Raw genomic sequence first — 27,022 nt, forward strand, 5'->3', positions numbered from 1 at the left:
CTCATAAAAGGTGGAGTCATTTTATTTTCAGACACATTCTTGTTTTTATTCCTATTTATACACATCAGTAATTACCTTTGACAAAGTGTAGGTGAGTCCCAGTTACACTTTATCAACCAAGAATAAATCACATTGTCACAATCATCTCATGGGAAGAGATAAAAATATTTTATTCCAACTTTACGGGCAATAGTGTACATCCAGAATTCAAATATAATTTTTGTGCTATTTCTTTGGTGTTTTCTGTTGTAGAAAACTAACATGATAAACACAAGGATACTCAAGTAAAACAGTGATATTTGTGGTGTACAGGCAGCGTCATACTTTCTATAAAAGCGTATAAAATAAAAGGTCACTCATGTGAACCAGGTTAGAACAGTTTCCAAACAGTAAGAGCTGCAATAACAACTGCAACATTAGTTGTATCTAAAACAGTGGTGATAGTGATGCTTAAAAGCACTGATTTCTTGGAAGCAAACAGTGCATTCTGGTTTTTACTGCTTCAGATGATGGCTGTGTGAGTGCAGACACACCGGTAATCCCTCCTGCCCTCCTCTTCACCCTGGCCTCATGTGGTTTTCTTACAGGTCAGCTGACAGCCTCCCACTCAACACTGAAAGATGGCCTTGGAAAGAGAGGGGGGTGCAGAGGACCACTCGACCGTGATGGTGGAAGAGATGCTGACAGTAGCTGACCTGTACACTTGGACTCTGTGCTTGTCAAAAAGTGAGCTATATGCACTGCTGCTGCAATATTACCAACAGGCGATACTGTAAGGTTCAATTTAGACTTCAATAGAGACTGGTATTTAACTCTAAATGGAAATGTAAACATGAAAACTGGAAGAATTAACATTTGTTTCATTAAAATAATGGTTGAAGAGTTATAATACCTGTATTTCAACCCTTTTAAGACTACCATTATAACAGGCAGCCTAAGTGTCTTCATGTTTTCTTAGCAATAAAAGTGTCAGAAAATGTCATTTTTTTGTTTTCAGGAAGAACCAAACTTTCAATATGTGGTCATTAATTATCATATGTTATTGCATAAAAAGCTGTGGAGTGACTTTGTGGAGTAATCTAGAACAGGAGATAAAGGAAAGTACACACATAAATGTATTTAAAAATAGGTATAAAGAATCATTTCTAAATAGGTACATGGAACATGAAGGATAAAAATAGTATTGTCTCAAAGACCAGTCGTGGGTTCTTGGAATTAAGAGAGATTCGAATTTCAGAGATTTTCATATGTGTGAGTGGATTAAAGTGAGGGCAGATGTGAGGTCTGGATGAACTGGGATTGTGGGTGTGAAATTATGGAATGGACCTTATGATACAGTCAAGTTATCCACTCATTTGGCGAAATAAAAAAAGAGTACTTTAAGTTTAAATTATTCAGAAATATTGAACCGAGATGGTAGATGTGTTTTTGTTGTTGATTTTTTTTTTTTTAAATTTGTTATTATTATGGTGTGAGTGCTCGATGCTGTACACATTTAAATTGATGTAAGCAGTGTATTACTTGAAAAGGATAGGCAAAAGAATAAGCTTTTGCCTCTAGCCTATTCCTTTTTTGGTTGTTATGTTTATTACGATTGATGTGCTGAGTACAATGATTGATGTAAAACCAAAAAAAAAATAAAAATAAATTTCTTCATTCATTCATTCATTCATTCATTCTTATACATAATAAATGCTTAAAACAGTGTGTTTTAGTAATAAAGAAAAAAATGGACTTGAAGTTTTTAGCTTATTTATGATCAGAAACCACTGTAAATGTCCGTAACAAAACTTTTTGAGATTGCATAAATAAACTTTTGACTATTTTACATCTCCTCAAACAATGTTTTTGGTCTTGAACATTCAGTATTCATATTATGGCTTCATATTTTTTGTTATTTCCAGGCGTTTTTAGCCTGTGTGGAAGTCTCTGAAACAGTTCCTTTCTACTTGTAATAGAGTCGCATATTGCTGCCGTAAACTGTTATATAGTGTCGGAAAGCTCAGCATCTCAGCTTTTTGAAGCCATTTACATTTTGTGGATAGTGCAAACAGTTCAGGAGTTACAGTAATCTGAATACTGTAAAGTGCAAAATGCAGCGCCGGAGACATTGCAGTTGTTAAAGGGTTAAAAAGTAAACTGCCTCTATAGTGATTAAAAATAGAGAGGGCCACTTTACTCCTTCTTGCTTTTGGCTACTTTCTTGCTGGAAAAAATAGTTAAATTGTCTTTAAGTAGTGATACAAAAAGCAGAATTTTGTTTTGAAATATTTGTAGTTTTATGCTACATCTATAAATTCTATTTATTTTTAGGCTGAATCTGCTCATGATCACCATAATAGTTAAACATGTTGTCTTGAAAGCATTTCGCCGTCCAGATCGGCATTTTTGTAACACACTACGACGAGGAACAACTGAAGGTGTGTCTCGAGTGTCCTTAAACAACCGACTTTAACAACCAGGTCATTAAATGAACCCCATAAACATATGCAGCACTTCTTGTCTTTTATCGCTGTTTTTGGTCTCTACCAACAGATGGGACGTATCTGCTTGTCTGGCTGCTTAATGCCTCACTGCATTTACAGGCTAGTTCTTAACTTTATTTTTCTGTGTTTAATGTTGCGAAGGAAACACAACAGAGTAGTGACTGAGTGTGAACCAAGGGAAGTCAGATAATAATTCACTGCAGGTTTATCAGGCAAGTAATCGTGTTCTGCACTGTTAATATAAAACTAGAGAGGAGGTGTGCACATATATGAGTGTGTGTCCATTTATAATAAAGGGCTGAAGGGCAAGAAAGATGATAATCAGCAGTGTGGTGTACTGGTACTTGAAATAGGTGCTAGAGTGAATTTAGAGCCACTTAAACAGGGCAAAGAGCGATTTCAAATGCGCTACAGAATTTAACTGCATAAGCTAATCAGAAAAAGAAGCAGACTTGGGCAGATGTTTGTGTACATGGGACCAGAAACCTAAAACAATTATTAACAGATACTTAGAACACTTGGGCAAAGTCAAGGGAAGGTTAACATCTGGTCAAAAAAAAATTAAACTACAATAATTTACACCAAACTTACTGTATATTTTCAGGAAAATGCATTTTGAAAGGAGAAAAAAAATATGAGGAAAAAAGTTTGAAGAGTTTTATGAGTGGCAATGTTTGGAAAGGGACAAAGTTTTCTGCCGTCATTCTGGGTTCATTTTGTAAACTCTCATAAATAAACTAAAACATAGATATTTGACTATTAAATTATTTATATCATATTCTAAACTCAGTGTTTAAAATTAATAAATGCATATATCTATACAAAATACATTTAAATATAATGTTAATATTATTTGTATGTGGTAAATATAGCAAAAAAAATGTATATGATGTTGATAATTGAAATAAAAAATGTTTAATTTGATATTTACTTTTGTTGTCCATCCGTGACGCTGCCATTTGTCAAAACTCTTGCTATTTAGGCATAATAATTTTTTTTTTCTTCTAACCAATTATTAGGTTGTAAAACAGAGGGTTTAATGTATACACTGAATAAATTGACTTCTGAGGACTTTGTAATTCTTTGCAAAAAATAGATGTTAATTTTTTGTCTATCAGTGACGCAATAGTTTTTGATGTTATTCATTAAAAATATTTGAAAGTAAATTTTGCCCTTTGAGTATGTTTAAGATGACAGTTAGACTTTTCCAACTATGTGTAATATTTGTCTTAAACTTATCTGGTTCAAAAGTTATAAATCAAAAAGTAGTGGGATGTCCATCTGTGACGCCCTTGACCTCACCCACTTATAACAGCTGCAGGACTAACTTACTGCTTAAGGCCAAAAAATAAAATAAAGTGTTTTTGAGGGTGTTTTAATCATGGTACAGTATTGATGGTAGTAGTAATAGTAATGGTACAGTGTAAAAAGCACACATTTGTCTATGAGGTGTCTGTTCCAGAGACTGAGGACCTGTTCACACATTAAAATGTATTTATTTCGAGTGGACAACCCTTAGTACTGTTCAAACCAAGCATTAGAAAGCATCCTTGTGTCTCTTTCCCCTCAATACACAAATAAACACACTCATGTGTGGCCTAATGCACAGCTCAGGCTTTCACTCCAAGATTAACAGGCTGCTCTTGTAATGTTTGTTTGCAAAGTTAATTCAGTATGCAGCGCAAAGACCGGGATAAGCTTTTAAGCGGTGCGTTTTCTCACTGAATGAGTTTTGTTATGCATTAAATCAATACACTTTCAATATCAATATGGCTACTCTAACAATTTTATTTAATTACTGACTCTCTTAAGTGACGATTGAATTTTAAAGCTCAAAATATAAGCAGCGAGATTATGCAAACTGTTGATGTTCTATTTCCTCAAAGCAGCCGACTGATAGAGCACTACATATATAAAGATTGTAGTATAGCCTTTAAAAAATATTGTCCCTGTTGGTAGATTGTGTTTCATTTACAGCAGTGGTTTCCAACCTTTTTTGGCTCGTGACCCCATTTTAACATCAGAAATTTCTGGCGACCCCAGACATTCAAAACAGAGACATTTTTTTGCTAAAATTTATTTGTTTTTGATCATGTAATAGTTTGTTATTGTATGTTGGAAATAAACATTAATTGTAGATGACATTTATGCTATATAATGTACGCTATATTGCCAAAAGTATTGGCTCACCCATCCAAATAATCAGAATCAGGTGTTCCAATCACTTCCATGGCCACAGGTGTATAAAATCAAGCACCTAGGCATGCAGACTGCTTTTACAAACATTTGTGAAAGAATGGGTCGCTCTCAGGAGCTCAGTGAATTCCAGCGTGGAACTGTGATAGGATGCCACCTGTGCAACAAATCCAGTCGTGAAATTTCCTGGTTCCTAAATATTCCACAGTCAACTGTCAGCTGTATTATAAGAAAGTGGAAGTGTTTGGGAATGACAGCAACTCAGCCACGAAGTGGTAGGCCACGTAAACTGACGGAGCGGGGTCAGCGGATGCTGAGGCGCATAGTGCGAAGAGGTCGCCAACTTTCTGCAGAGTCAATGGCTACAGACCTCCAAACTTCATGTGGCCTTCAGATTAGCTCCAGAACAGTGCGCAGAGAGCTTCATGGAATGGGTTTCCATGGCCGAGCAGCTGCATCCAAGCCATACATCACCAAGTGCAATGCAAAGCGCCGGATGCAGTGGTGTAAAGCACGCCGCCACTGGACTCTAGAGCAGTGGAGGCGCGTTCTCTGGAGTGACGAATCACGCTTCTCCATCTGGCAATCTGATGGACGGGTCTGGGTTTGGCGGTCGCCAGGAGAACGATACTTGTCGGACCGCATTGTGCCAAGTGTAAAGTTTGGTGGAGGGGGGATTATGGTGTGGGGTTGTTTTTCAGGAGCTGGGCTTGGCCCCTTAGTTCCAGTGAAAGGAACTGGGAATGCTTCAGCAGACCAAGACATTTTGGAAAATTCCATGCTCCCAACTTTGTGGGAACAGTTTGGAGCTGGCCCCTTCCTCTTCCAACATGACTGTGCACCAGTGCACAAAGCAAGGTCCATAAAGACATGGATGACAGAGTCTGGTGTGGATGAACTGGACTGGCCTGCACAGAGTCCTGTCCTCAACCCCATAGAACACCTTTGGGATGAACTAGAGCGGAGACTGAGAGCCAGGCCTTCTGTCCAACATCAGTGTGTGACCTCACAAATGCGCTTCTGGAAGAATGGTCAAAAATTCCCATGAACACACTCCTAAACCTTGTGGACAGCCTTCCCAGAAGAGTTGAACCTGTTATAGCTGCAAAGGGTGGACCCACGTCATACTGAACCCCATAGACTAGGAATGGGATGGCACTGAAATTCATATGCGAGTCAAGGCAGGTGAGCAAATACTTTTGGCAATATAATGTTTATAATGCACCTTTTTAAAATTTTTAAAAGGAAAAGTGTGTGGTGTTTTAATTATAATGACATATTTTGAATCATTACAACATATTTTTTATTAGTAATTTTTTTTAATCAATTACTATAAATTTCAGGCGACCCCATTTGAATTCCAGGCAACCCCACGTGGGGTCCTGACCCAAAGGTTGAAAAACACTGATTTACAGAGATGACAGCCAGAGTAGGCAGTTCTTCAATCCATCCAGAATGCATTTGTGTTCAGAGAACTAAAAGAATGTGTAAATACCTCTTAATGCAGTCTGACTGATTTGATCTCATTGCATCCTGAGTGTATTCACACCTTGACTGTCTCACAGGATGTGTCAGGTTAGAACAGGACCTGAGCAGGGCCTCAGTCAGTCTTAAATATCAAAGCAGGGCACCGCAAACTGTCAAAATGTCATCTCCGTGGAAGCTTGAGCCAAATTTGTACATTATAAGATACTCTATTGCTACTATTTTACACCTGTCTGTCTTTATAAGGTGGGTTTTCTACTTAATTTGTGTGGGAATTTTAAAAGCCATGAAGGTTCTTTTATCCATGTAATATCTGCTTTTTTGGAGAAAAATAATCAAAACATTTGAAGACTGGTTACATGTACCTGAATCAGTTCAGTTGTGTCCCTGTTGAGCTATATTATGTCTGCCCAGGATTTCCTTATATGTATTTTCCTTAGCCCTAACAGGTTTTATATCAGCTCCCAGGGTGATCCTTCATGATTGGAAAATCCAAGTTAGACTTAAATATCCTTCTGAGACCAAGTAAGTAAACATTTTCGCCAATTTACATTAAATAATTGTCTTAGTTGGAAATAACATGATGCAACATTTTTTTCAGAGACACTGTTATTTTCAAATTTTTTTTTTTTTTTTTTAAATATAATGACCTTTTCAGTGTATTTGTAATTTTTATTTATTTTTTTAAGTCTTTCAATAATACAAAAAGTAAGACAAATATGGAGACATGTACCTGAGGTAAAAGACACTACAAAAAAAAAAAAAAAAAAAACCAAAAAAAAACATACATATACATACACACACACACACACATATATATATATATATATATATATATATATATATATATATATATATATATATATATATACACACACACACATATATACACACACACAGGGTGGGGAAGCTAAATTTACAATATTTTAAGGCAGGGATTGAAAGACAGTGTATGACCAATTAATTTACTGAAAGTCATGAGAATTTATTTGCCACAAGAAAATTGACATAATAGAAAATGTTTTTATTCTATGTGTCCTCCTCCTTTCTCAATAACTGCCTTCACACACTTCCTGAAACTTGCGCAAGTGTTCCTCAAATATTCGGGTGACAACTTCTCCCATTCTTCTTTAATAGTATCTTCCAGACTTTCTCGTAATAGTTTTGCTCATAGTCATTCTCTTCTTTCCATTATAAACAGTCTTTATGGACACTCCAACTATTTTTGAAATCTCCTTTGGTGTGACGAATGCATTCAGCAAATCACACACTCTTTGACGTTTGCTTTCCTGATTACTCATATGGGCACAAGTTTCTGAAAAGGTATGGATAATAGTGTTAGGTATGATTATGACATCAATATATGTTTGGTTTCAAAACAATTGACGTAGTGCCTGCTGAGAAAAAACAAGTAAATGTTCATTGTAAATTTTGCTTCCCCACCCTGTGTGTGTGTGTGTGTGTGTGTGTGTGTGTGTGTGTGTATATATATATTTATATATATATATATTTATATATAAAATTTAAGCTAAAGTAAAAATGAAAGGGTTCCACTATGTAATTACCCAGTCACTTTGTACACAGCTCACATTATCCAGAGTCAAGGTGCATTGTCAGCTGTTCTACACAAGAAATAAAAAGATGCTAAACCACACTAAACTTCCCCATTGACCCATTCAATATGTATCTAATCTTTTCAATTTTAAGGAAAAACATGACATCACATATCCATCTGCCAAAGGAGGGGGGTTTGTCATTCTTCCATTTTAAAAGAATGAGTGGCCGTGCTAAGAGGGAGGAGTAGGCTATACTGGCCTTTGTAGAGGGAGATCTTCTAATGGTACACTTTACTTTATTTTATGTTTTTTTAAAGTACAGCTGTCAAACTCTTGTCCACTACAGAGGACAAAAATGCATTGCTGGGTCTCAGGATGATATAGGGAATGGGTTAACTCGAAGACAGAGACTGTGTGACTTAAACTCATAATAATTGAACTATATTTTATGGTTTTATGTCGCCATTTTATATTAAACACATGCGATTTTTATGCCTTGTTATACAGCTGAGATTCTTTGAGTTGATAAGTTTATTTTTCAGTTTATAATTAGTAAAAAAATCACTTGATAGTGATTGAAGTTAATTAGACTTCCTGTTTGGTGTCATGAGGTTGAATTACTGGTCCATTCCATGATTAATTATATTCCTGTTCAAAAATGGATAAAAAATATGAAGGAAAAAACTTTTTCTGCTAAATTTAACCGGATGTATTTTAAGTAGTATTTTATCCACATACTAAAATATTTTGTGGAACTAGAGGTTATTACCTTTCAAATGAGGGGTCATTGATGAATTTTACCCTTGTGGTTCTTCATTTATCAGCGTTGGAACTTGGTATGATAAATGGACAAAAATTAACACATAAAATATAATTCATAATAACTGAATTATATTTTATGGTTTTATGTTGCCATTTTATATTAAACACATGCAATTCTTATGCCTTGTTATACAGCTGAGATTCTCTGCAATTGAGTTGATAAGTTTATTTTTCAGTTTATAATTAGTAAAAAATCACTTGATAGTGATTGAAGCCAATTAGACTTCCTGTTTGGCGTCATGAGGTTGAATTACTGGTCCATTCCATTATTAATTATATTCCCGTTCAAAAATGGGTAAAAAAAATGAAGGAACAAGAAAAGCACTCGGAGAACGCAGACCTCCGCCAAGGCAGATCAGTGCCCCCCCCCATCACCATCAAAATTTCATCATTTCTTCCTTGTACCAGTATCAACATTTCCTGAAAATTTCCAGAAAATCCGTCCATAACTTTTTGAGCTATCTTGCAAAAAACAAACAAACAAACAAACAAACACGCAAAGCAAAGCAAAGTAAAGCGATCACAACACCACCTGGCCGAGGTAAAAAACTTTTTCATTTTTCATTTATACAACTTTTTTCATTTATAAGCTTTGGAACTTGGTATGATAAATGGACAAAAATTAACACATTATATGGGAAGGAACAGGTTAAAGGTGAAAATGATATACTGTAATGCTGTTTCGTTCAGTCTATGCTGTTTTATTTTAACTGTCTGTTCTTTTTTGTGTGTTATATAAAAACAACAACAATCAATTAAACACTTTAAAACAATTCATCTCTGTGGCAGAGACCCTACCAAATGCACCGATATACATTTTCTGTGGGTTTAGTAAAAACAAGAATATAAGAGGTAATTTTTTTCTGGATTCCAACAGAAACATCTCATCTGATGCATTGCAGGGTTGAATGTGTGAGTGGGTGCCACTCATGTGAATGAAATCTGAAGAGAAGAGAAATTTTTGAGCACCTTGATATGATTTCTCCACTTGAGTTAGTAGGATATTGATGACAGCTGCTTTAGTATTATTTTTGAAGTATTATATTACATTTTTGAGCCATATGTATGTGCGTCACGGTACTGGAGCCCCCGTCTGAATTATCAGGTGTTGCCTTAGTAACCATAGCTGTGGATGATCTTATTGGCCATTTCATGTCTGTGATTAACAAACACACCCGGTATCATCACCTATGACCCATAGTGTCCAGGCCGTTAATTTTCTACAAAGGAAGGGGTTTGCATTCAGAGATCCGATTAGTGACCCTGGAGGAAAGGGCTGCCTGACTTCTCACAGGTTACCTGGGAAACAGGCTGGTTCATTCCTCGTGTATCAGTATGTTCTCATACCTGCTGCCATGTGGATGAGGACACTCTTGCCTGGCCTCACGTTAGCCATCTCAAACAGCATCATGTACGCAGTCAGGTAGTTAATGGGGAGAGCAGCACCCTCTTCGAAGCTCATTTGGTCTGGCATGATGAAAGCACGCTCAGTACGGACCACCACCACCTCCTGCCACATCCCACTGCGGTTCAGCACGATGACACGATCTCCAACCTGAGGAAAATAATGCAGAAAAAGAAATGAGAAGCCAGGTTATCCCATAAAGACCCAGTGCTACTTTTGTGGCAGTTCCCAAATGAATTTTTTTGTGTATTTCATCTTTCTGAAATGATGTATCACCATTTATTGTAATATTAACCTCTGTGTTTTGCATTTTTTTCAAGTGAAAATCTGATATTTTCCATATTTAATTCACTGATCATGTAGATCAGGGGTGTCAAACTCATTTTAGTTCAGGGGCCACATAAGGCTTAATATGATATTAAGTGGGCCAGACCAGTAAAATAATATAAATAATAGGATAAGAACTTTTGAGTGAAAAAAGTAAATTCCGTAATGAAAATGTTTACATCTACGAATTGTACTTGAACATAACCTGAATAAATATGAACAACCTGAAAATTCTTTAGTAAAATAAGTGCAATGTTAACAATATTACACCTTAGTTTATCATTTATACATGTAAATCACAACTTAGAGATCACAGTGGATCTACAAATATACAAAACTTTAAATAACAGGGAGAATATTATTGAAATTCCACATACTTAAGACATTTCAGATATTCACATTTTTGTAAAAAGCTAGTCTGTAAATGTAAACATTTTTGTGTAATTTAACTTTTTTTTTTTTTTTACACTAAAGCAGACAAATTTACAGTTTTCATTATTTATAGGTTATTATGATAATATTTTACTGGTCTGATCCACTTTAGATTGAAATGACCTAAAATGATTTTAACATCCTTGATTATTAATGTCTTCAGTAATTTTTGCATTTCACAAATTCATCCCAGGGGATGGATTGAACCCTTTGGCGGGCCAGATTTGGCCCCCAGGCCGGAAGTTTGACACTTGTGATGCAGATGTTCACAAAAGCTAAGGTTAAAGTTAAGGGTTATTATATAATAAAACAAGAAAAATTAAGAAAATGTGACTGTTTCTGCAAAATAAAAATAACTGAACATAAAACCAAGTGTCTCTATCCACTGTCATTGATCCAACTCCATTGGTTTTACTGGTGAATCAATGTTGTAGAAGATGACTGTGTTTCCACGTTCACTACGGAGCCTCTGAACGTCCAAATGGGTCATATCTGATGACCATGAAAAGATGACAAACTGTATTTTACATCAATTATTTACACATATTGATAGGATTAGTGCCTCTAAAGTTGTTACACATTTTACATCGGTACATATTTTGGTCATCAGTGGACGCTTGGGTCTTTATGGGTTAAATTAGCGTAGAGCAGGGGTTCATAAAGTGGCGTACGAGTACCCCCAGGGGTCCTTTGAAGAAACTCAAAGGGTACTTGAAAAATTTTTTTGAAAAATACATTAAATAAGTCATCATGTACTGAATATAAAATAAATAATGAGAATTAATGCTGAAATATAAGACACAATAAATACATTCATATAATAATTTTACTGTCAATTATCTTGTTTAAGCTTTGGTAACATTTTAAGAACATTTCTATTTTATATTATTCAAAATGAGTTTATTTGAGTATTTTTTGTTGATGAAAGGTTCATTTATTAATTAATGAGCAATTTATTTATTTTTCTTATCAACGAAAGAGGGCACTTTCCAGTTTATATTTTCCACACAAAATTTGCTTTAAAAATGTTTTTATTTTTCATATATTACAGTTAAATATATGTTGTTTGGTTACAAAGTTTTGAAAATACAGGCACAGGAACAAATTTTGCCTAATTTTTTTCAATCAAAAATGCTAAACCGAGAGTTGGGGGTACTTGGATAAAAAAGTACATTTCAGGAGGTACTCCACAGTAAAAAGTTGGAGAACCACTAGTGTAGAGGAATAACTGAATATCTCCTGTGCACCTTTCTTTCGTCTTAAGTATTTAACATTTTCTTTTCTCCATTGTGTATCCAGCATCAAATGACAAACTGAGGTCGAGCAGGGATTATATTATTCCAAGTATTTCTGCAGTTGAATGATATCAGAGCCAGCTATTACACTGCTGCTCTGCTCGATTCATCCTTACAAAGTATATCTGGAGTCACTTTACACTAGACTCCTTCCTTAATACATTTGGAATGGAACTGACCTCAGATTTTAAGCAGGTCTACAATTGACTTCAGGCTTATGGCCAGGTTCCAGTATCAGTTATTCAGAGTATTTCTCAAGTATAAAATGAAAAATGTGAGACAGTTTTCTGCCTGATTATGCTCCATTTCGTTTTAAAGAGTTTTTTTTTTTTTTTTTTTTTTCGAGACACCAGCCGCACTGCACAGCACAGAAAATCATTTGGACGATAATTACCTTTCAGCATGTTGTAATTCAAGTGACTCAAGCGCAATCTGCATTTAAGTGTTTTCAGAGAGGTAAAGGGGATATATATGTGACTGACAACTGGAATTATTTATATCCCCAAAACTCCAGTTTTACCCTGAACGATCCGCTTCATGTGAACGCAATAACTAGGACAGATTTGGTTGGATTTCTTCTACCTTGATAACCAACATAGCGGACCCCTAGTGGAAGAACCCTATTGATTTCAGCTTCTCTATGAGTATTAAAAGTCATCCAAACAGGGGGGTGCTTTAGTTGAAAATCAGTTTTTTGGACATGAATCAAGCAATAATAGGCCGGTTGAGATCAAATTTGGTTCATATTGACCCTCTTACAAATGTCCATTTTCTTGCAACTATCCAAGTTCATATGGTGTCATTTTCATTCACTAGACGGAGTTTTGTGGGAAAAAATTGGTTCTCTGGCCATTATTCTGCCACTATCAGGTCGATGTATCCAATCCAACTTTATTTGTAAAGCACTTTAAAACAACTGCAGTGGACCAAAGTGCTGTACAGAAAAATAACACTGGTCAACAACAAATTTATTGTTTAAGTTTTTTGAGCTGATTTAGGATCATTTTGGTGTGCTGAATCCAAAAATCACATTAATTTTGCTCAATCAGGTCAACTTTCTGAACTATGCTACATATTGGCTTAACATTTTTGCTTACATTTATGGGCATTTTCACATCATATGATACAAAATTCTTTCATATTTCTTGCAATAAACAAGTTCTGAAGATTTTACTTTTGCCAATTTATGATTAATGGTTTTTTTAATATTACAGGTGAATGAAATGGCTTCAAATAGAAGATCTTGCAAAAATAAGCCTGACGTATTCTGCTACATCTGCGGTGAATACACCCTTGTACCTAACAGGAATCAAGTGATCAAATGATTTTTGTTCTCTTAAAACCTATTTTGGGTGAGAACTATATAAAAAAATCAACTGATAAAGTCACAAAAATGTAATCAATTTTGTGAGAAGATCAAATTTTTCAAAATCATATTAGCAAAAAAACCTGACCTGATTGAGAAAACCGGATGTCATTTTTGGATTTAGCGGTGCAAAATGGTCCTAATTCAGTTGAAAAAACCTAGACAACTTGCAAAAAACACTTTTTTGTAACCCAGTGTAATTAAACCAAAATAGAAGTGTAAAATACAGAATAGATTTAAAGACATAGAAACTGTACAAAAACAAAAAAAAGTGCTATACAGAAGAATAAATAAAACCCAAATAAAAAGAATAAAATACAAGAATAGATTAAAAAGCCATACAATTAAAAACAACAATATAAATAATTAAACAAATAAATAGAATAGATAAATAAGAACAATAAACCACTACCAAATAAAAAATATAGCTGTAGCTCAAATTGAGTTCATATCAATTGTCTAACAATTCTCTCTTTTTGCAACTACCTTGAGTTTACATGATGTCATATTTTGACACCAGGTGTGTTTTTTCCAAATGGTTGGGGGAGCTTCTGTTGAAAAATCCTTTTTTTGGACATTATTAATGAAATATAAGGCCAATCAAGCTCGAACTTGGTTCATATTGATCGTCCAACAAATATCTAATATCTTTTCTGACATTATTCAGCAAATAATTTTCTGACATTATTCAGGCTGGATATCCTTTATGTGAACGTGATAACATCTCCCTTTAGCACCACCATAGGTGACCCCTAGGGGAAGAACCCTATTGATTTTGGGTGTTCCATGAATATTATCACTTGTCCAAATGGGGGCACTTCTGTTGAAAAATCAGTTTTTTTGGACGTTATTAATAGATATAGTAGGCCAGGGGTGTCCAAATCTGGTCCTTGAGGGCCGGTATCCTGCATGTTTTAGATATTTCCTTCTTCCAGCACACCTGGTTCAATTACTGATCAGCTCATCATCATGCTCTGCAGAAGTCTGATAATGTAATGGCTTCCAGGTGTGATGGAAGAGGAAAATATCTGAAACATGCAGGACACCAGCCCTCCAGGACCAGATTTGGACACCCCAGTAGTAGGCCATTCAAGAACAAATTTGGTTCATATCAACAATCCAAAATGAAGTTGGTATATTTTTTACATTATGTTGTTTATTTGCTTTATTATATAGCAGAGGATTGGGGGGATTTCGGGGATATACCCTTGTTGCCCAGCCCCCCGACAGCATAAGCCTTTTTATCAGTTACCCTTAACTTTTGAACCACTAATCCTATCAATACATTAAAATAATTCAGGTAAAATTCAGTTTCTTAGCTTTTCAGCGGCGTCACATCTGTCTAATTTGGATCTGTATTGAATATGGAAACACTGTCATGTTCTACAGCAATGATACACCAGTAAAACCCATGCAGTTGTTTGACAAATGCCAGTGGTCTTTGTGTACATTGAATGATCTATTTTTGCTGTATTTTGTCAGTTCTGATATGATGACCTTTAAATTTCATCTGAGGTTTCACGAGCATATACAGTACTGTGCAAAAGGTTTGTTGTTTTTGCAGGGCTGGAATGAACATGCATATTTATTTCTCATTCTCTTTTCTTCATAAACCAAGAAAATATCGATAATTTGAGCACAGCCTCAAAAGACACAAAAAACTGAACTAAATGGATTCTAAAGGTTAAAGTCATTATTTAGTGTGACCCCTGATCCCATGACAAGAAGCAGCACAAACAGAAACATCTGACATATTGAATGAAACATGGAATAAAACATCAGAAAATTAATGCAATAAATGTCATATTCATTCATTCATTCATTCATTCATTCATTCTCTGAACCCGCTCTATCCTCACTAGGGTCACGGGTCGCTTGGAGCCTATCCCAGCTACTTATGGGTGAAGGCGGGGTACACCCTGGACATTTTGCCAGTTCATCGCAGGGCTGACATATAGAGACAAACAATCACTCTCACATTCACACCTATGGGCAATTTAGATTAACCAATTAACATATCAGTGCATGTGTTTGGATGGTGGGAGGAGCCAGAGTACCCAGAGAGAACCCACGCAGACACGGGGAGAACATGCAAACTCCACACAGAAAGGTCCCACCCCCCGTTGACTGGTGTGGGAATCAAACCCAGGACCTTCTTGCTGTGAGGCATATTGTCTGAATAAAAGGGTTAAAGAAGGGTTTATAGTGTATGTTTTTTCCCCTTTATTTTTACTGCTGTAGTTCCAGATTGTATCTTGTATCGTATGGTTTTTATGACTTTTATTGTGTTTTATATTTACAGTTATGTCTTGTGTGTTATCGTGTACTTTCACCCTGCTACTGTGTAGCACTTTGTGACTGATATCTGCTGCTATACAAATAAACTTTACTTATTTACTAAATATGGAGATGCATATGTGGTCAGCATAACTTTATTACACCAACAAACCTACTGTTGGCCTTGGACTTTTGCACAGACCTTTACACAATTAGCTAATTAATTGTAGGAAAACTACTTATTTTCACAAAAAAAAAAAAAAATCAGAAGATAATGTTACAGTAAATGGTGATAAATCACTTAGGAAAGTTAAAAGTAGAGAAAATTCACAAAAATAGCCCTAAGTCTCTCATCACAGAAGCAACATGGCAGCTCCTATAACTGGGATATTTTGGCTTCACTTTGTGGTGTTTTAATTATTATAATATTCATTCATTCATTCATTTTCTGAACCCGCTTTATCCTCACTAGGGTCACGGGGGTCGCTTGGAGCCTATCCCAGCAACATAGGGGCGAAGGCGGGGTACACCCTGGACAAGTCGCCAGTTCATCGCAGGGCTGAACATATAGAGACAAACAATCACTCTCACATTCACACCTATGGGCAATTTAGATTAACCAATTAACCTATTAGTGCATGTCTTTGGATGGCGGGAGGAAGCCGGAGTACCCGGAGAGAACCCACGCAGACACGGGGAGAACATGCAAACTCCACACAGAAAGGTCCCACCCCCCGTCAACTGGTGTCGGAATCGAACCCAGGACCTTCTTGCTGTGAGGCACGAGTGCTAACCACTGCACCACCGTGTCGCCCTAATTATTATAATTTAAAAAAAAAAAAAAAATTATATATATATATACATAAACACACACACAAACACACACAGGGTGACCCAAAAAAACGGGAATTTTTGAAGAGCGTATTGGCAGACATGAGCAAGTGGCAGCACTGTGAGACAGTGACCTTGAGCAAGTAAACACACCCCCATTTTAGTAACCATTGGCGGCTGTGCGAGAATTGTTCGGTAACCGTGTGATCTCAAGATTCGGTAACGTTCACTGGCCCCCTAGATCGCCAGATTTGTCCGCTTGTGATTTTTTTCTTGTGGGGCTATCTCAAGAGTAAAGTGTACACGACTCAACCAAGAACTCTGGATGAGTTAAAACAGAGAATTCAGGATGAAATTCACAGTATCCCAGCTGAGATGTTGCAGCGGTCAATGAGGAATCTCAACAGCAGATTTCAAGAATGCATTCGTACAGGACAACGCCATCTACAGGAAGTAATTTTTAAAAAATGAAAATTCCATCATTGTTTCTTAAATGGCATGGTTTAAGGTTTCAACTACTATGAATAAAATATTTATCTTCCATCACTCTTGGTTTAATTGTATTGTTAAAAAGTTCCCGTTTTTTTGTGTCACCCTGTATGTGTGTGTGTGTATATATATATATATATATATATATATATATATGTAATCATTAAAAAATATGCTTTATTAGTAATTTTTTTTTTTTTTAATCAATTACTAGATATTTCAGGTGACCCCATTTGAATTCCAGGCAACCCCATGCGACCCCAAGGTTTAAAAAAAACTGGACTAGTGGATAAGTAGACATAAAACATTTTACATCAGTAGATGATTTTGGTCTCCAGTGGATGTTTGGGTCTTTAGGGGTTAATACATTAATCTATTCTTACAGTCACAGTATGGGCATAATAAAAAGACAATAATCATGAAACTTTGTCCTGAGCCTCACAAACAGCACACACTAATAAGTGGACAGTACACATGATCACATAAAACCTGATCACATAGTTTCTGGGGATTGAAAAGGGAAACTTATGGAAAATGATATTCGTGCTTCATGTACCCCCCTTTTTCCACAATGATATTTTGCTGTAAATGTCTCAGCAGTGTTACAAAACTTGCCAAAATGTGAAGGGCACAGGAAAGAAGCCTGATCTGATTGTGAACGCTACACTGCTTCCTGTTAAAACAGCTTCAAGAGCTCCAAGCCACACACACACTTCCTGCTACACACTAGTCCATGACAATAGACAGATGACACACACACACAAATATTTATGCACCAAACATAACAACAGACACAAACCTCACAAACACATTTTATATGCGCTTTGTAGTGAGGAGTCAGGTATGGCAGGTTACGTTCTTAAACAACCACCAAAATAAGACTGTTTGTCTTATAAAACACTTCAAAACCTCTTTTAGATGGAGTAGAAAAATGCATGATAGTCATCTTTAAAAAGGCTGAGGTCAGTTCCTGGATAGCGGATGTGAGCTGAGGTAACAGCAGTCATTGGATGTTAAAGTGTGTGTACAAAAAGCCTGTTTATATCAAGCACTTACTTTACAACTTACAGCAACAAGCACCGGGCGACATAGTTTTAAGGTTGTTTATAGCAATACATGACAATACCCAGCACTGTCCAAAGGTCTTAATCCACCTTAACCCATAAAGACCCAGTGCTACTTTTGTGTCAGTTCCCAAATTATTTTTTTTTCTCTCTATTTAACCTCTATTAAGTGATTTATCACCATTTATCTCAATATTACCCTCTGTATTTTGTGTTTTTTCATTGAAAATCATGTATTTTCTTATATTTAATTTACTCATCCTGTGGATATGCGTTAAAACTCAGTTTAAAGTTAAGGGCAATTTTATCAAAAACAGAGAAAACTGAAGAAAAAGTGACTTTTCCACCAAAGATATAAACAACTGAAGATACACCAAGTGTCCCCAATCTTATTTTAATGCACTTTACCTGCTATTTTATTTGTTTTTGTTCATTCTGCTGCCTATTTTGTTATTTTTTTCTTGAATTTTGTTCAGTTTGTGGCTCATTTTGTTCATGTAATTTGATCCCTTTGGCCAATTTTGTGAATTTTGTTTCTCATTTTATTCTTATTTGCTTCATTTTAGTATATTTTTTGCTTAGTTTTTCCAGTAATTTATCATTTTGTATTTTTTTTAATGATTTGTGTTCATTTAATTGATTATTTAATATAAACCAAGTGTGTCTATCCACTGTCAGTGTTCAAACTCCATGAGTTTTACTGGTGAATCAATGTCTCAATTGGTTTTATTCATTTTGTTCTTTATTTTCTCCATGTTATTTTGTTATTTTGTAAATTCTGTTGTTCAGTTTTGTTCATTTTGTTAATTGCCTTTATGTTGTAGAGAATGATAGTGTTTCCACGGTAACTACGGAGCCTCTGAACATCCAAATGGGTCATATCTGATGGCCATGAAAAGTAGAATAACTTTATTTTACACCAATTCCTTACGTGTATTGATAGGATTAGTGAATCAACACATATTAAACAGTTTAGATCAGTAAATTATTTTGGTTGCCGGTGGCTCTTTGGGTCTTTAAGGGTTAAGCAGGGTTGAAATGAGGATACATATCTGTTTCACATTCTCTTTTCTTCAGATAGAACATGAAAATACAGGGAACATGTGTACAGCCTTAGAGGAAACACAAAAAAACAGAACTTAATGGGTTCTAAAGGTTAAAATGGCTATTTAGTATGACCCCTGACCCCACGGTGAGACGACACAAACAGAAACATCTGACATGTGTTGAATGAAACAAAAATATTAATGCGATAAATCTCATATTGTCTGAATAAAAAGGGTTAAAGACATGTTAAGTGCAAAGGGAGCTCACACTAAATATTACAAACCTTTGTTTTTACTATTGTATATACTTCACATATATCCAAATTATATCTTAATACAGAGACTGAGGAATGCACATGTGTGTTCATTCTAACTTTACTAAACCAGTAAATCTAATGTGGGCCTCAGACTTTTGCTCAGTACTGTATACCTGCTGTAGATCGTGTCAGTTCATAATGTTTATTTTACAAGCAGATTTATTTCAACCAAGTAGAAACATTTTTAACCACACTAACTCTCAAGCGAATATAAATATTAGAGAAAAGCACTTTAGACTATTAAGATAATTTATATTTTTCTACCTCCTCAAGGTCTTGCTGGCAGCGAGTAAAAAGACCGTTACAAAATACTGGCTTAAGAGCGAATATCCACCGATGACTGTCTTTAACAATATTGTAAAACATCTCCATTTACTAGAACTGATGACCTACACAATACGACTGCAGAAAGAATTGGGTGAAGAACGTTGGGAAAAATGGCGCGTTTACGTAACCTGTGAGACAGACTTGTAAAACGATTATGTATAAAAATTGATATTTGTTTAAAAAAATGCAATCTTTGTAAGCCCTTGACCTCATGACGTGTTTGTTCTGTTTTTTGTATCTGTTAAAAAAAAAAAACTTTCATAAATAAAAAGTAAAAAAAAAAAAAAAGATAATGTGTATTTCTCTACTCATTTCAACTTATCATAGAGTTTATTTGCAGATGAGGTAAATAATATTTCTTCTGAAGACATTTTTTGGGAACATTTTCACACAAAACATGATTGCATTTTCCAAATCATCAGGCAAATCATTGGCATGGTCATGAAAACGTCTATGACAAGGTAAAGCTAGATCTGGAAATACATAGTGTAACTGGATCTTACACAAAACATCTGCTCTGTCTGCTTCCCAAACGTCTTATGAAACAACCACACCCTTTCGTCCCGGTCCAGCTCCATCGAGCCAAATTAAAACAGGATCAGCCGCTCTATCCACAAACACTCCTGCAATGTGTCTGGTGGTCTGTATTGTCTCTGTGATCCCATGGCTGTAATAACACCATACAGCCATCTCTAATCTTAACGTAAACACACATATTTCCTTCATTTCTCACCTCAAATTCACCCATATGACATGGATTTCACATCTTGGGCCTTTAACCCTTTTTGGATCCACTTTTTTCACATATTTTGATGCATCTAGTTTTTATGGCGTCTTGTGATGAGCGGCTTCCATCCTAAAAAGAGGTGTTGGAATGTACCACACCACCTTTATGATTCCTTAACTCCGAAAAAGGGAGTGAGGGATTGAATGAGGAATGAGAGGAGGGTGGGATAAGAGCATAGTAAGAGAAGGAGGAGGAGGAGGAGGAGGAGGGGAGACATTCCAAACTGACACAAAGGGACAGGGAGGAGCTGCACTGATAAAATACAGCAAATAATGCAAAATACAAAGAATACTTGGGCCAGCGCAATCTGATGGATGGGACCAAACATTCAGATATTGATAATGAGGTTATTTTCTGTCAAAGCTGTCCCATGAGTCTGTCAGTTGAATGAAACTGCTGAAACTGCTGGAAAAGCTAATGCAAATTGTCTTTGTACTAAAAAAAAAAAAATCATTAAAACACACTGTTTTTAAGTAGCATCCAAAGCACAAACTGTCAAAAACAGCTTTATCATTAAACAAATTTATGATAACTGCAGTTTTTCCACCAATAGAAACCATAAAATTGTCTTTTTATCTCTATTTTTATCTAAATTCCAACAAGAAGAGGGGAAAACATGGGTTTAAATAATATAATGCGGCCAGGGACGTGAACCCTGAGGTTATTTTCTGTCAAAGCTGTCCCATGAGTCTGTCAGTCGGATGAAACTGCTGAAACTGTTGGAAAAGTTCAAGCAAATTGTCTTTGTACTTAAAAAAAATATCATTAAACACACTGTTTTTAAGTGGCATCCAAAGCTCAAACTGTCAAAAATAGATTTAACATTAAACAAATTTATAACGACTGCAGTTTTTCCACCAATAGAAACCATAAAATTGTCTTTTTATCTCTATTTTTTATCTCAATTCCAACAAGAAGAGGGGAAAACACCCCAGATAGCAAATATTTTGGCAGTATTATGGCATACATTTGGATTTCTTTTCGCATCATGAAAACCTTTTGGCTTAACTGTGGTATGATTAAGGTTATCCATAATAGATATGGAGGCACCAGCAGTATATGGCTGAGTTATGGCATATGTGTGGTTAAGCAAAAGACTGGGCAAAGAGCAGGATCAAGTATAGGGATGGTATGGCATGTTTGACTAAAGAGTGGCAACATCTTATTCCATATATGGATGTGTTTTGGTTGTGTTTTGGCATATTTCTCTAAAGGCAAAACACTGCACAAAGAGCAGGAATTTCTACCCAGAAGAAAACCCCACTTCATTTTAAAAATATGATCAACACAAATTTTGGGTGAATTTTGGCCTCCTTTTGGCCTCTCTTTGGGTCAGTTTGGGCTACGTTTTGGCTGGATTATGTGGATTTGGGGCTTTTCCGGGACAATTATGGCTATATTTTGGAAGTTCGCAATTAATTTTGGGTGAATTTTGGCTTCCTTTTGGGTCAGTTTTGGCTACTTTTTGGCTGGATTATGGGGATTTGGGGCTTTTCTGGGACAATTATGGCTATATTTTGGAAGTCCGCAATTAATTGTGGGTGAATTTTGGCTTCCTTTTGGGTCAGTTTTGGCTACTTTTTGGCTGGATTATGGGGATTTGGGGCTTTTCCGGGACAATTATGGCTATATTTTGGAAGTTCGCAATTAATTTTGGGTGAATTTTGGCTTCCTTTTGGGTCAGTTTTGGCTACTTTTTGGCTGGATTATGTGGATCTGGGGCTTTTCTGGGACAATTATGGCTATATTTTGGAAGTCTGCAATTAATTTTGAGTGAATTTTGGCTTCCTTTTGGGTCAGTTTTGACTATTTTTTGGCTGGATTATGGGGATTTGGGGCTTTTCTGGGACAATTATGACTATATTTTAGAAGTCCGCAATTCATTTTGGGTGAATTTTGGCGTCCTTTTGGGTCACTTTTGGCTACTTTTTGGCTGGATTATGGGGATTTGGGGCTTTTCTGGGACAATTATGGCTATATTTTGGAAGTCCGCAATTAATTTTGGGTGAATTTTGGCTTCCTTTTGGGTCAGTTTTGGCTACTTTTTGGCTGGATTATGGGGATTTGGGGCTTTTCAGGGACAATTATGGCTATATTTTGGAAGTCCGCAATTAATTTTGGGTGAATTTTGGCTTCCTTTTGGGTCAGTTTTGGCTACTTTTTGGCGGGATTATGGGGATTTGGGGCTTTTCCGGGACAATTATGGCTATATTTTGGAAGTCCGCAATTAATTTTGGGTGAATTTTGGCTTCCTTTTGGGTCAGTTTTGACTACTTTTGGCTGGATTATGGGGATTTGGGGCTTTTCTGGGACAATTATGGCTATATTTTGGAAGTCCGCAATTAATTTTGGGTGAATTTTGGCTTCCTTTTGGGTCAGTTTTGACTACTTTTGGCTGGATTATGGGGATTTGGGGCTTTTCCGGGACAATTATGGCTATATTTTGGAAGTCCACAATTAATTGTGGGTGAATTTTGGCTTCCTTTTGGGTCAGTTTTGACTATTTTTTGGCTGGATTATGGGGATTTGGGGCTTTTCTGGGACAATTATGGCTATATTTTGGAAGTCCGCAATTAATTTTGGGTGAATTTTGGCTTCCTTTTGGGTCAGTTTTGGCTACTTTTTGGCTGGATTATGGGGATTTGGGGCTTTTCTGGGACAATTATGGCTATATTTTGGAAGTCTGCAATTAATTGTGGGTGAATTTTGGCTTCCTTTTGGGTCAGTTTTGGCTACTTTTTGGCTGGATTATGTGGATCTGGGGCTTATCTGGGACAATTATGGCTATATTTTGGAAGTCTGCAATTAATTTTGAGTGAATTTTGGCTTCCTTTTGGGTCAGTTTTGACTATTTTTTGGCTGGATTATGGGGATTTGGGGCTTTTCTGGGACAATTATGGCTATATTTTGGAAGTCCGCAATTAATTTTGGGTGAATTTTGGCGTCCTTTTGGGTCACTTTTGGCTACTTTTTGGCTGGATTATGGGGATTTGGGGCTTTTCCGGGACAATTATGGCTATATTTTGGAAGTCCGCAATTAATTTTGGGTGAATTTTGGCTTCCTTTTGGGTCAGTTTTGGCTACTTTTTGGCTGGATTATGTGGATTTGGGGCTTTTCCGGGACAATTATGGCTATATTTTGGAAGTCCGCAATTAATTTTGGGTGAATTTTGGCTTCCTTTTGGGTCAGTTTTGGCTACTTTTTGGCTGGATTATGGGGATTTGGGGCTTTTCTGGGACAATTATGGCTATATTTTGGAAGTCCGCAATTCATTTTGGGTGAATTTTGGCTTCCTTTTGGGTCACTTTTGGCTACTTTTTGGCTGGATTATGGGGATTTGGGGCTTTTCTGGGACAATTATGGCTATATTTTGGAAGTCCGCAATTAATTTTGGGTGAATTTTGGCTTCCTTTTGGGTCAGTTTTGACTACTTTTGGCTGGATTATGGGGATTTGGGGCTTTTCTGGGACAATTATGGCTATATTTTAGAAGTCCGCAATTAATTTTGGGTGAATTTTGGCGTCCTTTTGGGTCAGTTTTGGCTACTTTTTGGCTGGATTATGTGGATCTGGGGCTTTTCTGGGACAATTATGGCTATATTTTGGAAGTCTGCAATTAATTTTGAGTGAATTTTGGCTTCCTTTTGGGTCAGTTTTGACTATTTTTTGGCTGGATTATGGGGATTTGGGGCTTTTCTGGGACAATTATGGCTATATTTTAGAAGTCCACAATTCATTTTGGGTGAATTTTGGCGTCCTTTTGGGTCACTTTTGGCTACTTTTTGGCTGGATTATGGGGATTTGGGGCTTTTCCGGGACAATTATGGCTATATTTTGGAAGTCCGCAATTAATTTTGGGTGAATTTTGGCTTCCTTTTGGGTCAGTTTTGGCTACTTTTTGGCTGGATTATGGGGATTTGGGGCTTTTCAGGGACAATTATGGCTATATTTTGGAAGTCCGCAATTAATTTTGGGTGAATTTTGGCTTCCTTTTGGGTCAGTTTTGGCTACTTTTTGGCGGGATTATGGGGATTTGGGGCTTTTCCGGGACAATTATGGCTATATTTTGGAAGTCCGCAATTAATTTTGGGTGAATTTTGGCTTCCTTTTGGGTCAGTTTTGACTACTTTTGGCTGGATTATGGGGATTTGGGGCTTTTCTGGGACAATTATGGCTATATTTTGGAAGTCCGCAATTAATTTTGGGTGAATTTTGGCTTCCTTTTGGGTCAGTTTTGACTACTTTTGGCTGGATTATGGGGATTTGGGGCTTTTCAGGGACAATTATGGCTATATTTTGGAAGTCTGCAATTAATTGTGGGTGAATTTTGGCTTCCTTTTGGGTCAGTTTTGGCTACTTTTTGGCTGGATTATGTGGATCTGGTGCTTTTCTGGGACAATTATGGCTATATTTTGGAAGTCTGCAATTAATTTTGAGTGAGTTTTGGCTTCCTTTTGGGTCAGTTTTGACTATTTTTTGGCTGGATTATGGGGATTTGGGGCTTTTCTGGGACAATTATGGCTATATTTTGGAAGTCCGCAATTAATTTTGGGTGAATTTTGGCGTCCTTTTGGGTCAGTTTTGGCTACTTTTTGGCTGGATTATGGGGATTTGGGGCTTTTCTGGGACAATTATGGCTATATTTTGGAAGTCCGCAATTCATTTTGGGTGAATTTTGGCTTCCTTTTGGGTCACTTTTGGCTACTTTTTGGCTGGATTATGGGGATTTGGGGCTTTTCTGGGACAATTATGGCTATATTTTAGAAGTCCGCAATTAATTTTGGGTGAATTTTGGCGTCCTTTTGGGTCACTTTTGGCTACTTTTTGGCTGGATTATGGGGATTTGGGGCTTTTCCGGGACAATTATGGCTATATTTTGGAAGTCCGCAATTAATTTTGGGTGAATTTTGGCTTCCTTTTGGGTCAGTTTTGACTACTTTTGGCTGGATTATGGGGATTTGGGGCTCTTCTGGGACAATTATGGCTATATTCTGGAAGTCTGCAATTAATTGTGGGTGAATTTTGGCGTCCTTTTGGGTCAGTTTTGACTATTTTTGGCTGGATTATGGGGATTTGGGGCTTTTCTGGGACAATTATGGCTATATTTTGGAAGTCCGCAATTAATTTTGGGTGAATTTTGGCTTCCTTCTGGTTTGATTTTGGCTTGCCTATTTTGGGCCACCCAGAACTTTGCAAAATGGCATGCCAGTTTTGGGCCAGATTTAAGCCATAATGGTTTTGCTATCTGGGATGGGTATAAATAATATGAAGCGGCCAGGGACGTGAACCCATGTGCCACCAAGGACCAATAAGATAAATATTTTCTTTTCAAACAAGAACTGGAGCACATTTTCAGTGAAATAGTCCTGAACTCACCGAGCGTAAAATGAAAAATGAACTGATACTTATGCGCTTTTTGTGTGTGTGTGTGTGTGTGTGTGTGTGTGTGTGTGTGTGTGTGTGTGTGTGTGTGTGTGTGTGTGTGTGTGTGTGTGTGGTGGTGGTGGGGGGGGCTTTCCAGGGTCCCTACTCACTTTTTTATCCTTGATATCATCCCCGACTGCTTCGATGACCCCGGAGCCCTCCATTCCCATGATGACCGGTGGGGAGGGCAGCAGATCGTACAGACCCTGCCTCCCCAGGAGCTCGGCGAAGTTCAGCCCGCACGCCTTGACGCGCACCAGGATTTCACCCGCTTTCAGCTGCGGTTTTTTCTGCGTTTTCACCTGCAGCTTGACTTTGTCGTAACCCCCGTACCCCGTCAGGACCAGAGCCCTGCAGGGGAAGGTCTTGTGCGCCTCCACCTCCTCCTTTGCGGCTGTAGCTCCGGGGCTGCTCCCAGACTCCTCGGGGGAACCTGGTGGAGCCTGATCCGGCTTCTGCTGCTCCTGCTCAGGCTGCTGCTGAGTTGGGGCATCTTCACCAGACATGTTCACACTTGTGATTCCTGTTTGTTGTTTTTAAGACTTCAGATTAGTAGTTGTCAACCTTCTTTGGGTGTGACGACTCCAGTTAAATACAAGGATTTCTAATGAAGCTGTTACAAATGTAAAAAAAAAAAAAGTTCTCCCCACCTGAAGACAGACGCGTCCTCTCCAAACTGAGACTGTTTGTGCGGGGTTTCCTGTGTGTGCTGTTCAACAAGTGACCACTGGTAACACACATGTGTTTTATAGGGGTGGTTCCTGTTGTAACTTTCAACATAAAATTCTTGACGCGTTCCACGGATCTGCGTTTTTTGGAACGGATTATCATCTAAATTCAATATACAGTCGAGGAAAAAAAATATTAGACCATCAAAAGTCATCAAAAACAATGGTTATGCAATCAAGTACTAACTCCTGTGTGTGTCATGGGACTAAAACAGACAGAAAAGTAAACATGGAATGCCTAAAAGCACTGTTTTTGGCAGTACAATGCCATAGATATTGATGTAAGAACTGAAGTGATTTTGGTTATTATCAAGAAAACATGGAAAATAGACAGATATCAGCTCTGAAATTCAACTGTCATG

At 36.9% G+C, this 27,022-nt stretch overlaps 1 protein-coding gene across 2 annotated transcripts in view; it reads right to left on the reverse strand.

The window, feature by feature from the left end:
* The window catches only part of LOC115410676 (synaptic vesicle membrane protein VAT-1 homolog), a 36,705-nt gene extending 10,056 nt beyond the window's left edge, over nt 1-26,649 (reverse strand). The window contains exons 1-3 of one of the 2 annotated variants that reach the window (XM_030122423.1): nt 26,583-26,649; nt 26,043-26,455; nt 9,893-10,100 (exon numbers count right to left, since the gene is read on the reverse strand). In XM_030122423.1, coding sequence (XP_029978283.1) covers nt 9,893-10,100; nt 26,043-26,438 — 604 coding nt within the window. In that variant the 5' untranslated portion in view covers nt 26,439-26,455; nt 26,583-26,649. The other variant, XM_030122422.1, reaches the window with a different exon arrangement.
* Nucleotides 26,650-27,022: the final 373 nt, after the last annotated feature.

This window comes from Sphaeramia orbicularis, chromosome 19 (genome assembly GCF_902148855.1).
Source record: "Sphaeramia orbicularis chromosome 19, fSphaOr1.1, whole genome shotgun sequence".
Classification (NCBI taxonomy): domain Eukaryota; kingdom Metazoa; phylum Chordata; class Actinopteri; order Kurtiformes; family Apogonidae; genus Sphaeramia; species Sphaeramia orbicularis.